At 42.7% G+C, this 12,500-nt stretch overlaps 1 protein-coding gene across 2 annotated transcripts in view; it reads left to right on the top strand.

Annotated features, from left to right (window-relative positions):
* LOC138045633 (uncharacterized) overlaps nt 1-12,500 on the top strand; it is a 33,206-nt gene that overhangs the window by 17,171 nt on the left and 3,535 nt on the right. For both annotated transcript variants that reach the window (XM_068892197.1, XM_068892198.1), the window contains exons 8-11: nt 4,138-4,307; nt 5,428-5,626; nt 7,736-8,735; nt 12,478-12,500. The exon at nt 12,478-12,500 is cut by the window's right edge and continues 361 nt beyond it. In XM_068892197.1, the coding sequence (XP_068748298.1) occupies nt 4,138-4,307; nt 5,428-5,626; nt 7,736-8,735; nt 12,478-12,500 (1,392 nt within the window). The remainder of the gene's footprint in view (nt 1-4,137; nt 4,308-5,427; nt 5,627-7,735; nt 8,736-12,477) is intronic.

Genomic DNA, 12,500 nt, shown 5'->3' with positions numbered 1-12,500 from the left:
TGACTCAGTTTAAGTTCGCGTGGGATTAAATCTCTAAAGGGTGCTCGTAACTTTCTTCACCTTCAAAGACATTGACAGCGTGTTTTCTTGACTTTCTTGTACTTTCCGGAACAGCATTTGCGCTCAGCTCTTTAATGTCACTATCAGTAGACTCCAGTAAACGAGATTGTTTTTCTTCCATGTAAAATGAAAACTCTTCTGCTGCCTTTTTTCCGCCGGCTTTGTTTCTTTTCAAAGGAAATGATCGTTACAGCAATTCGCAGGGCAAATATCCGCTCAAACTGGGGTTATTGCGTGATAAATGTCCTGTGAGTTTGCACCACGTGAAGTAAATCAGCCAATAAAATCGCCCGAAAATTAATGGGTCGGTTATAATTAACGTTGCTTGCCCAGGAGATAGTGGCATCCTGCTGAAAGAGGAAGAAAATGACTGTCACTCCGGTTGTAATAGGAGCGTTGGGTAAGAAGATTAATGTGGGCCATGGGCCATGCATGGTGGAGAAGACAGTCTAGCTAGGATCGGCAAGAATCCTAAGAAGAGTCCTGAAGTGCTGAGACTGCTTCTTGTAGTCAGACGAGGACTCACTAGTGGTTGTATACTGTGGATGGAAACACATAATAATAGTAATAATAATGATAATGTTAATGATAAGGATAACAATAATGATGATGATAATAAGTAACCAACTGCCTCGCGGAAGTGGAAGGTGGGTGCCTGGGATACCCAGGGGCTTCTACTGTGGCCAGCCAGCCCCTAGATAGAATACTGCCCCCATGCATGGCTGGCAAATCCCCGCAACCCAGCCATGAGACCCCCATGTCGGGCACCCGTCACACTGATGAAACAGTGGAAGGAAGAAAAATAAGGGATAGGAGGGGGGAAAGACACTAAATGAACCGCTCCACAGACCACTGCACAAAACTCGACAAAGATTCGCAAATCCTAGCGGTGTACAAAGCTACCACGTACCATGTGAGCCTGCACTTATGGGATTGACCGCTGGATGCCCGCTAAGCTCGTGGGCCGCTTGACCACTAAGCTTGTGGACCGCTTGACCGCTTAGCTTTAGAACTGCTTAACCACTAAGCTTGTGAACTGCTTGACCGCTAAGCTTCTGAACCCCGTGACCGCTAAGCCTGAGGACCGCTTTACCGCTAAGCTTGTGAACCGCTTGACCGCTAATCTTATGAACCGCTTGACCGCTAAGCTTGTGGACTGCTTGACCGCTAAGCTCGTGGTGGTTAACTTAGTTAAACATGTACTGCAGAGAATAATCCTCGCCCGCAATCCCGTCGTTGACACTGTGGCCAGCAGGGCTAGACAGGTCCAGGATAAGACACCATTTCCCAGGTTGGTGGCGTTTGGGGATGATCCCGAAACGGCTCACGTGGAGGACAGGGAGGGGAGGCTGAGAGAAGGGGCCCGCCACCCGGCCTGTCTGAACTTCGGATTGCAAGTAATTGTCAATTACCTGAGGGTTTAGGAGTGCAGGGACGATACTGTTGCCGACTTCAAGGAATTACTGTAGTTGAAGCCTAGGTTAAAACCATCGCGAAGGCCTTGGACCACGTATGCAACTTTGTCTGGGTTAGGATGATGACGGAGTTCATGCTAGAATCTATCCACGTTTATGGGAGTAAGCTGAGAAACCGGTCTTACAGGACACACAGCTGGAGAATACAACGAATAATTGGAACTTGGAAGACCCTGCTGCTGAGAAGTTAAAACAAAACGAGAACGCAACCCTAACCCTGAAGTTACCATGAGAACCAACAAGAAGAGTATCAATGCTATGTACGGCTGAATTGGCTAGAGGTAGCCTAGCGACGGCGGTGGCCCCCTTTGACTGAGAAGGGGAGCGGGACCGTTCTCTCCGTGCGGAGCAGTGAGGGTAGTGGATGCGAGGGTGGCATGGCATGTTTCACAGGAGTGACGAAACTGGTAGCGGCCAAAGGGCCAGCGACAGCACCCATCATTCCAGGAGTGGCAATACTGGCTAGACCGGGATTGCTCGAAGACGTCAGAGTCTCTGTTAGTGACAAGGCAGGGGAAGTGGAGGAGCCTGAAGCAGCTGTAGTGGTGGCCGAAGATCTGGTGTGAACATTGTAGAGATCTGGTTGCATGCGTGACCAGTCGGTTGAACCGGAGGCTGCATCTTCTTTTCTGTAGGCGATGTCGTGGTGGAACCACGATTTGTCAGAAAAACGCCTTGCTGTCTGAATAATGAGTAACTTGTACTGGTTTAAATCTTTCCAGCGAGAGGGGAAGGTGTTGGAAAGAATCATAGAAAATATTTTGAAGGCTTCTATCCAGGTGACTATGTCTGCTATTTCGATGACCTGTTTCTTGGGGGAGGACGTGGTGGGAAGAGTAGAGGCAACCGAACCAAATGAGCTATAAGTTGAAATAAACGAGGGCACAACAAGCGTACCTGAAGACTGGGAGGTAGAGCAGGGAGTACCGGAGCTCGAGTATGCCGGAGACTGCGTTGAATTCGAAGCCGAGGAGAGAGGACTAGTCGTCGCGGCCATGTTTCATCTCGAAGGATAGTAACGGAGGTAGCAATTCCGCGGGAGCTCTTGAAATAGCCTGTGCTAAAGAGTTGTTGTCCGGCAGAGAAACAGGTTGGCTTGGTGGTGAAGCTGGAGTGTTAACTGGAGGAGCTGGTGTAGAACCGCTACCAGAACGCGAAGACATCGTAGACAAGCTGTTTGTGGTTCGCATCCTGACCGCCCCTGCGGTCGTATTAATTACTTAGGAGACATCCTTACGTTACTACTGTCAAATAATAATACTACTACTAATAATAATAATCATCATCATCATCCTATTAATTTCTTGCCAGAAGGTAGTTGTTAGGGTTATTATTGTGATTTTGGTGAGGGTTAATTCAACTTCACTTTATTTATAGTCACTCAAGGAGCTTAAGGGGATTCTTTGAGACATTAATTATCTGTGTTCTCAGACGTGAGTGACATTCAAGTTGGGAAGAGGAGCAAGGGGACACTTTGAGATGCTTATAGAGCGGTTTTCAATTGAGTGTCGAAAGTAATTAGCGAATTACTTTGGTTTTGCATTACTTCACTCAATGAATGGTTCAAAGTTCTTGCGCCATTTTTTCAACCAATCAGAAGTGAAACCAAAACCAATCTTGGCTCGCGCGTGCACATTTTCCCGCGCTTTATGCCGGCGACGTGTAATTGCTTCGAGTTTTGATTGGTTTACTGGATTGTCTCCTTCCTTTTTCATGAGTCAAAGTAAGTAATTTGGTTTTGGTTTACGACACTCATTTGAAAACCGCTCTAATCAAAATCGGAGTGCATCAGATTTGATGCATTTCTAGGCATAATTATCTGGTGATAAAGCCAAAAAGCAAAAAAAAAAAAAAAGAAAACAACTAATGTCAGCATTACATTTCAAGCAAACAGATGCAGCTTAAGGCCAGTCATAACTTGCTTCGATGCCCTTTCCTTCTTTTGATCATTGCTGGGTGCATAAGTTGTTTTTTCTTTCAGTTCTCTTTGGTTGGTTAACTGTGCGTGCCAGCCGTCGTTGGCTGGGTTCATTGTTTGTTGTGTTGGTGTCTGTCACGGGCCAGGACCCTTGACCTTGCTGGTTAAACATTAAACAATAGCCTAATTTACCAAGTACATACATTTTCCTTATATACTCTCCATAAGTTGTGGTGGCACAACATTGATCAATACATCTTGCTAATTTGCATTCTCGAGCTGCTGTTGGTCAGGTGTACATTTGCAGTAATAGATCAACAGAAAGATGCAATATAAAAGGTGTTAAATTTTGTCAACCAACCGTGGTTGGACAGGGGCCGGTGGAGTACGTGTATGTTTGAAAAGAGGGGAGGGGGGGGGGGGTGGGGCGGGTGCAGCCCCTGTCAGATACAGAACTCTGAGATAATTTGTGCGATAAAAAAGCCCCTAATGGCCACGTGACGGTAATATGTAACTTGAGATGGTATTTGTCCTTTTTTTCGTTAATTCCCTGCCCTTTTTTTCTCGCGCAGTAAATGTCTTTTAGGGTTTCCATGTCTTTGTTGCTGTTTGTTAGTCGCTCCAGAGCCTTTTGAGTGCTTTGCATTTTCAATCTGGCTCATGGTTAATCTGATTTTCTTGTAGAATTCCTCACAACTCAACTTGGAAGCTCAGAAGTCCAAAATCACAGTGGCAAGGTCGGGTTCGATGAAAGGGAGAAGGAAGCCAACGGTTTCTATGAGGAGAAGGAGTTTAAAGTCTGGTTTCATGGACGATTGGGATGATGAAGAAGACATCAGCGAAGGAGATGAGTCGTAAGTACAGCACAAGCCTTTCAAGATGAATCTAATCTCTTTACTTGTATGCAAATTGTGTTTTCAGGTCGAAAACTTCGGTGACTTTGTCGAAGTTTGTTTGAGAGGTGACTAGAAAATGATTAGGGGTTCATAGTGTCCTTTGCACGTTAGATTAAGGGTGCGTTTTTTTGGGAAAACCCGAAAACGGATTTTGCGTTTTCTGGCAAAATCAAAAAACCGGATCATGAAACCAAAGTATCCACACTCGAGGAGGATACTTCGCATCAAATCTAAATCCGGATTTTTGAGATTCACCTCTTCCTATTTTTTTTGGGAAAGGATTTGAAAAAAATATTTTTGACAAGCGGTTTTCCGTGCAAAAATGGATACGCAACTGCCATCGTACATGACAGTTTAGCTGAAATGTTCATCTCGGGCCATTTTTACCGTACGATCAAAGACACGAATAGGTCAAAAATAGTTAGCTTTCCTGCAAATTCAAACCAGACATTGCACTAAAAGGTTGTTGACAACAATAATATTGTTAGCACCTTTCCTACAGCTAAAAAAGTAAACTGCAAAATACCCTCTGTATTCGATTTGTACCTTATATTAGCACACACGTTTTTCGTCATTTCTGTTTATCGATCGCTAAGGAATTTTTTTTTTCTGGTGGCATTTTCTTTGAAGAATTTCTCCAAAACAAACCAGTTAACCGTTATGTTTTTTTAATGCCACACAACTCTGGGTTGGTTTGTTTGCGAATTGTCATGGCAAATAATCCTTTTTCGGGTTTTGCGTGTTTTTGACACTGAAGAATCCATTGATCCGAGATCACAAATCCGGTTTTGGATTTTCCAAAAAAAAACGCACCCTAAGGCAAATAACAAGACCCCTATGGTTATATGCATATCTATAGTTACTTTTTGCTCGCACGGGGTCCCCGGGACCACCTTGAGAGCAAGAAAAGTTCGAAGAACAAGAGATCAGCATAGGAGTTCGCTCAGAGCAACTGGCCTCTTGAGTGCACTCCAAACGTCCCAAGAAGTGCACTATAACTCTCTAATTTAGTGGTAAGTGTGTGCAACAGATTCTATACCATGTCCAGATCGATCTGATCGTTGTTCTTTTATCGTAGAATGGACGAGGACACTGGTATGGGATTATCAGGGGAGAGTTTTATCTTCAAGGAGCCTCCCAAAATACCTGCTGGCAATGATGGCATCAAGCAACGGCCCAAACCAAAGCACAAAAAGAAAAGTCACACTGTTTCTGGAATTGCTCTTCCGGGTCTTGCCGAGACTCTGAAGACGAGAAATTCTAGCACGAGGGACGTGGTAAGTATCATTTATTTGCAATTCCGATCACGGTCATGTATTTTTTTGGCCAATTGTTTTTTGGTGGATGGAAAGCAACTGGATGGCTTTTAGTCGAGACTGCACTGGACGTTCGTTAGTGAGGTCGTGGATTTAGATCCCACTTGGGGTCTTATAACTGAGGAAGAAAGTGCTTTATTCTTTGTAATTCCATCAGCAAGTGGTTGAAACCACTTGCTGATCAAAAAATAAGAAAAAAAAAAAGAAAGAAAAAAAAAACAAGAAAAAAGAAAAAAGAAAAAGAGTTTCACGTCCTCAAGAATAACGACTGTTCGCAATTTTACACCATCCCATAATGCAATACGTTTGGGGCGGGTCTTTACATAAAAACAATGGCCGTGTTTCCACGAGCGATTTTTCAAGTCGCTTAGCGAGTGACAACCAAAAATTCCGTGCAAACAGTTCCTTTCCGAATTCTCTTAAAGTCAAGCGAGTCGGCAAATTTCAGTGGAATTCTCATTAAATTCAAGCCACCAAAACAGGTAGCTAAAGCGAGTTGGCAGTTACTGTCGGCCAATGAGAAGTCGCTTGCCGTTATTCAAATCGGAAATACAAGAGGCGTGCTGTTTTTATTATTTTTATTATTGTATTGACACGTGCTCTGTCCTCATTTAATCTTACCCGTGAAAACAGGTATCATTTTTAAGTCGCTTAACGAAGTCTGCAAACAAACCACTTTCAGGAATGTTAAGCGAGAAAACGGCTGTCGTGAAAACACGGCAAATACAAGTTATTACTCTTGGGACTGTATCATGCTTTAGTGAACTGGATATCCATTTTTTTAATGCAAGTAACCCCCAAAAATGGAATGCATTATGGGATTGGTTAAGAAAACGAATTTATTAAATTTTCGACCTCGGATATTGCGTTTGATTCTATGGCTTTGTTCACTCGATCTCGGTTATCAGCTCATACACCGTATTACCAAGAGTGCATTACCAAAGAGTAAGAATCTGGTATTACGTTTGTCCCCATCAACGTCAGAAAAGTGTCTATTTTTAAACCACCTTTTGCGGGAAAATAAAATCTTCCAGGGTTAAGGTTCTTTGCGTACTGTATTTGCATTACAATGGCCGTGTATTCACTAGCGGTTTTTAAGGTCGCTCAGCGAGTGACAACCGGAAATCGCGTAAAAACAGTTGCTTTTCCATCTCGCGTTAAGATAAGCGAGTCGGCAAACTTCAGTGGAATTCTCATTAAATTTAAGCCACCAAACCAGGCAATTACTTTCTGCCAATGAGGGTTTATTCATTGGCACGTGCTCTCTCTTCATTTAATCTTACCCGTGAAAACACGTATCATTTTTAAGTCACCTAACGAAGTCTGCAAACAAACTACTTTCAGGAATGTTAAGTGAGACAACTGCTGTCGTGAAAACACATCCCATGTGGCATTCACATTTAAATGATATGGAAGAGACAGCACTTTCTCCTCAGTTATTTTAAGATTCCAAGTTTTGATCCGGCTTTGGTTGGAACCCGCGACCTCCAGCACGGCGGCCCGATGCTAAACAAACTGAGCCACTGGTGTCAGGTGTGTCCCACCCAAAACAAGGCCAGAAACACCTACTCTTTTCCAACATTTTTGTGTTATTACTAGCAATGGTTGTAAGGTGTGGACTACGGATTTTAGTCCTAAACTGCGAAAACTTGAAAGTTAAACAGATTCAAAACATGGTAGAAATTTCTCTGACAAGGCTAGGATACAAATGAAAAGCGTTCTGCTTACTCCAGGCAATAGGCATCTGCTGAAATGCGCGATCCATTAAAGTCTGGTAAGGTTTCACACTAATAGTCCATAACTTAAGTAGCATTCTTTTGTCTGGGAATAACCTGGAATAGGGATTCGTTGCGTTTGGTAACATTTGTTTTTAAGACCCATGCCGAAGACTTTTTTCTCGGAAAAACTCTGCTGACTGATGTTTTTCAATTACAGCCATAACAGGGATAAATTAAATAGGATTGTCCCACCCCACCCACCCCAGAAACAAATCAAAAAGAGAGTCAAGAAATGCCCCGAGCTATGCTTCTTAGGAGCCTTGGAAACAAATAACCATTGTTTTTGTTCTAGGCGCAACCGCAGGTTAGTGCAGCCGAAGTGGTGCGCGTTGCTGCCGAGGGAAAGAGGAACCAGGCGGCCAAAGAAGAGAGAGTAGAAAAAGAAGCAGAAAAACCGGCTTGGCTTGTCGAGGCCGAGGCAAGAAGAAAACTTCACGAACAGCGAAGACACAACAAAACAAAACAACATGAAGAGAGGGAGCAAGACCAAAGTAAACCGCACAATGTTGTTCTTCGTCCCGTTCGGAAGGCTGAACATGGTCGGACTAAAACCAACGAAGATAACGACGTCAGCCGAGAGGCGTTAAATATTCGTCTTCGACCCGTACCGAAGCAAGAATCAATTACATTGCAGGCACAAGAAGGGAATGAGAACGATAACAAAAAATCCCATAATGTTGTTTTGCGTCCCATACCGAAACGAGAGTCTGCTGTTATTGACAGAGAGGACTCGAATGAAAAGTTTTACAATGTTCGACTGAGACCAGTTGGTTCTTCAGGCATCTCGGGAACAACAAACAGCTCATCACAGCACAGTTCTCGATCCCTTACGCCGATAAGTTTGGACCATCCGACAAGAAGACGATCTGAATCGAAGGTTTCCGAAGTTCCTTCGTCTCATTCCACGCGCGTAAATGGCGGCGGATCGAGAGTAACGGTTTCCTCAGATTATGTCAATGCGCCCCACAAGGTAACGACGAAGTCGAAAACAAGTTTAAACAACAAATCCAAAACTGTTACTGTAACGGCATCCGAAGTTCCGGATCCCTCGGCAACAGCCAGAAGAAAGAGTGTAGAATTTGTGCACACCAAAGTGGAGTGGAAAGGTAGCTCGTCTGCAGCTACGTTAAATCACGCAGTGTCACGCAACTCACACAGCGATCTTAAGGAGGCCTCGCACGACAGGGCAGTCACATATGACCCAACCTACCGGCCTTCGCACACTGGAGAAGTGTTACCACAATGGAAGATTGATCTTATGGAGAAGAAAAAATATGTCGCAGCTTTTCCAGGTAAAATTGGATTGTAACGAACTGTATGTATAAAAGATAGAGCTTGGCCACTTATCTGGAGACATCAGGTAAATATGAGGTAGTGCGTCTCTTAAAAGTCAGCAAACGAATTGGGTTTGGTGGGATTTTTTATCTGCACCCGAGTTTTTTGTATGCTGAAAATTTTCCTTCCTTTGTTTACATCATATTTTTCACGCGCTAGATCGAAGTACACCTGCGGTAATGTTCCTTATGGAAATGGAACACCTCTATGCACTCAGTAGCTTTTCAGTCCAATTCGGAAGCGCGTGAACACATTCTAGTGTCGTTTCACCTATCTTTGATTGGACGTCTTTAAGGAAGGTGCCTCTTATTGTTATTGCGCATACGTTCTGCGCATCTCGAGATACTTGGGTTTCCTATTGATGGTGCTTACTAATACATAGATATTTTGCGCGGTTTAAAATTATCAGGAGAAAGCAGAAATTAGCAACTGCTCTTGGTATCCCAAACGAAAACTGGGGGTAACCATGCATTTTTCAGAAATAATGAAGCTTCAATTTGGAAAAGAACGCCATATATTGCTTTGTATTTTAAAGCTTTTTACATACATCGTTATTAATTATCTTTGAAAAATGTGTGGTTACCCCCAATTTCCTTTTGGATTTCAATAACACTTGTTAAGATCCTCTTTTCCCTCATATCCATAAACCGCTCCAAAAATTCACCTTTGAAATACACCGTCCTTTAGTGAGCTGTTTTTCTTTTTAGCTTGTCTTGACACTACCGCCTTTGTATATTACTAAGTATCTTTTTCCTATTATGGATGATTAGTTTAAAAGTCTGGGAGAGACTACTTTCCTGGCACGCGAAATGCTTGCTGTCGGTTTCCATCACCCAAAACATCCGGGGCAATATCCTCACGATAACCACGTAGGACTCCAACCAGAAGCTCACGACCTACAAACTTTTAATTCTGGTTCAGAGCTGGGGTTTTTTGAGTTTAAAAATGTCTCTATATGCCATTCCGGAATCGCGCAGGGAACTAGGGCGAGTTTCAAATTTGAACCAATCGATAAATCACATGAAAGATAAAGTTGAGGTTGGCCATCTGTCCAAGTTTGATGCTTTTAGGTCGAACGGAGACCAAGTTACGGACTTAGAAACATAGTTGAAAGTCCATACAAACGTCTCTAATTTCGAGGCTGCCTCCCCCGTATAAACTCTTAAAAGATTTTATCAGATTTGGGACACCTGGAAAATACAGTCGAACCTCTCCTTACGGACACCTCTCTCATACGGACAGTTCACTTGGTCCCGGGAAAATGCCCATAAATTCTTTGCAAAAGTAACCTCTGCAATACGGACAACGGACACGAAATTTCGTTCCCAGAGAGAAAAGTCATACAAACTTAAAGGGACAGCTTCACGGTTTTGCGCATGTCCAAGCTTTAGCGCTAGCAGTTGTAAATTTTACGCTTTCTTACTGAACCAGATGATGTTAATTAAACACAGAGAGTATTAAAGCAAATACACTGAATGACTAAGGCCCAAATTTGGTGGAAGACAGCGGGTTTACACAGGAAATATTGAATTTAGTTTTGATCTCGAATTTATTGTACGGGTCGAAAATTTATTGAACGGACGAGTTGTCACAACGCACGAGTAATCTATTCGCATGCAGTAGGTTCATAACACAAAGGAAATGATTACAAAAGTAATTTCAGTGAGTAATCCATTACTATGGGATTGTTTCCGTTTCCTGCATCAGTGCTTTCGATTGTTTCAATAACAATGGAATTAAATGGGCTGACGTGACAGTTTGCCCATGCGCAGAGACGTGAAACTCTCCCTTTAACCTCTATTACGGACACTCCAATGATGACAGTTCTTATTCAACACGATTTCCTGTTTGTCGTTACATATCAAAGTGTAATCAATTGTTTCATTGTTCATACGATAACAGTATCATTTGTTTTCAATCAGTAAAAATTACACATCGACAGGTCATTGCCATTTGTCATCAGGATTTCTTATTCTTTGAAGACTCTCCAATTGTTGCTTTCCTTTTTCTACCTATTTTCTTCTCGTCATTGAATCAAATTTGGCTGAGTTATGCAAAGATTATTTCAAAAGCTCAGTCGTTGTATGTCAAATAACGACTAGCGAATGCTGTTCACAAGAACATTACAGACTTCTTTAACGCAAAATGACTCAATAACAAAGGACTTTCATTAAATACTCTACTTTATGTTAGTGTTCGCTAGACTTGTTACTGTTCTATTATGTTACTGCTCGGAAACTGTATTATAGTTTGCCATATGTTTTGGGAATTGTACAGCTTGTATTGTAACGATTTGTACTCTCCATTATGCACCTCAAAGACTTGTTTGGGCCAGTTTTAACTTAAAAAACACTTAATACCGTCAATGGAGCATTTAGAGTGACGTAATATTCGTGACCTCTATACAACGGACACCTCTCTAATACGGACACTTTAACCTGTCCCTTCGGTGTCCGTATTAGAGAGGTTCGACTGTATGGTTTCGGGGGACGCAGCCTCAGAACTAGAGACGTTTGTATGGATTTTTAACTGTTTTTAAGTCCGTAACTTGGTCTCTGTTCGACCTAAAAGCATAAAACTTGGACAGATGGCCAATCTCAATGTTATCTTTCATGTGATGGTGTCAGTTTATCGATTGGTTCAAATTTAGAACTCGCCCCAGTTCCCTGCGCAACTCAGGAATGGCCTATTGGGATGTAACGTAGCTCGTGCATTTTCCCGCGCGTGCAGCTTCGATCTTATTTTTGCCCATATTTGGGCATAAAACTTAGTGCCCTTAAATCCCCATCTTTGTTCCAAGGAAAACAGTTACAAGTTACACGCTTCGTGGTCATGTGCTTCTGCTCCAATCTGTTTGAGGGCTTTGTTGGCTTGTAGTACACTAGAGTTTTTGAAAGAGAGAAGTAATCATCCCCGCACTTATCTGGAGAATTAAAGCAATTCTCTCTTATAGACACCTGAATACTGAAATCAGACCAACTTCAGCGGGACTTGAACCCATGACCTCTGCGATGTTGGTGCAGTGCTCTTCCACCTGAGCTGTGAAGGCCACCTCAGGTGATGGGATTCGAAACCCGTTGAAGCTGCCTGAATCGTTCAGGTGTCGAAAAGAGACAATTGCTTAAATTGTCCAGCTAAGTGCCAAGATCACTTCTCTCATTCGTCTATAACCCGCTCTTCCAATATACACATAGTAGGCGGGCTGTGATTGGCTAAATTAGCGGGCCGTATTCTACAGTACGGTCTGCTTTATATGAAATTTCGATAAAACTTTCTCCAGCAAGTTTTTCCCGTTGCATAAACATGTAAAACTGTTTGAATCTTGCGAGCAACTATTTTAAAAAGCCAAGAACTACGAAGTTTTATCGTTTTTTTTTAGATCTTTATGGCGGTTGAACCTTCCGCTTGACTTCAACTAGTTTCCTTTTCCGCGCGGCTGATTACCACAGAGATATAATAAATATGTTACTGACCCCGTTTTCTCGGTCCGTACTGTAAATTACGGCCCTTGTTCTTAATAACTCTAAGAGGAAAAACGCGGGCTGTAATTTACAGTACGGACCAGGAAAACGAGGCTAGTAAGAGGTATTTATTTAATTCATTTAAAGTTTGTGTCAGTAGATGATTCCATAAGCCTGCTGTCGGCGACATGTACAGTCTTTGCTTATATGGTTTTGCCCTTTATTGCTTTTCAAATAGTTCGCCCACCACCCGCGACGCAA

This window comes from Montipora capricornis, chromosome 4 (genome assembly GCF_036669925.1).
Source record: "Montipora capricornis isolate CH-2021 chromosome 4, ASM3666992v2, whole genome shotgun sequence".
Classification (NCBI taxonomy): domain Eukaryota; kingdom Metazoa; phylum Cnidaria; class Anthozoa; order Scleractinia; family Acroporidae; genus Montipora; species Montipora capricornis.
Note: the sequence above shows the minus strand (reverse complement) of the source record. Positions and strands in the feature narration are given on the sequence as shown.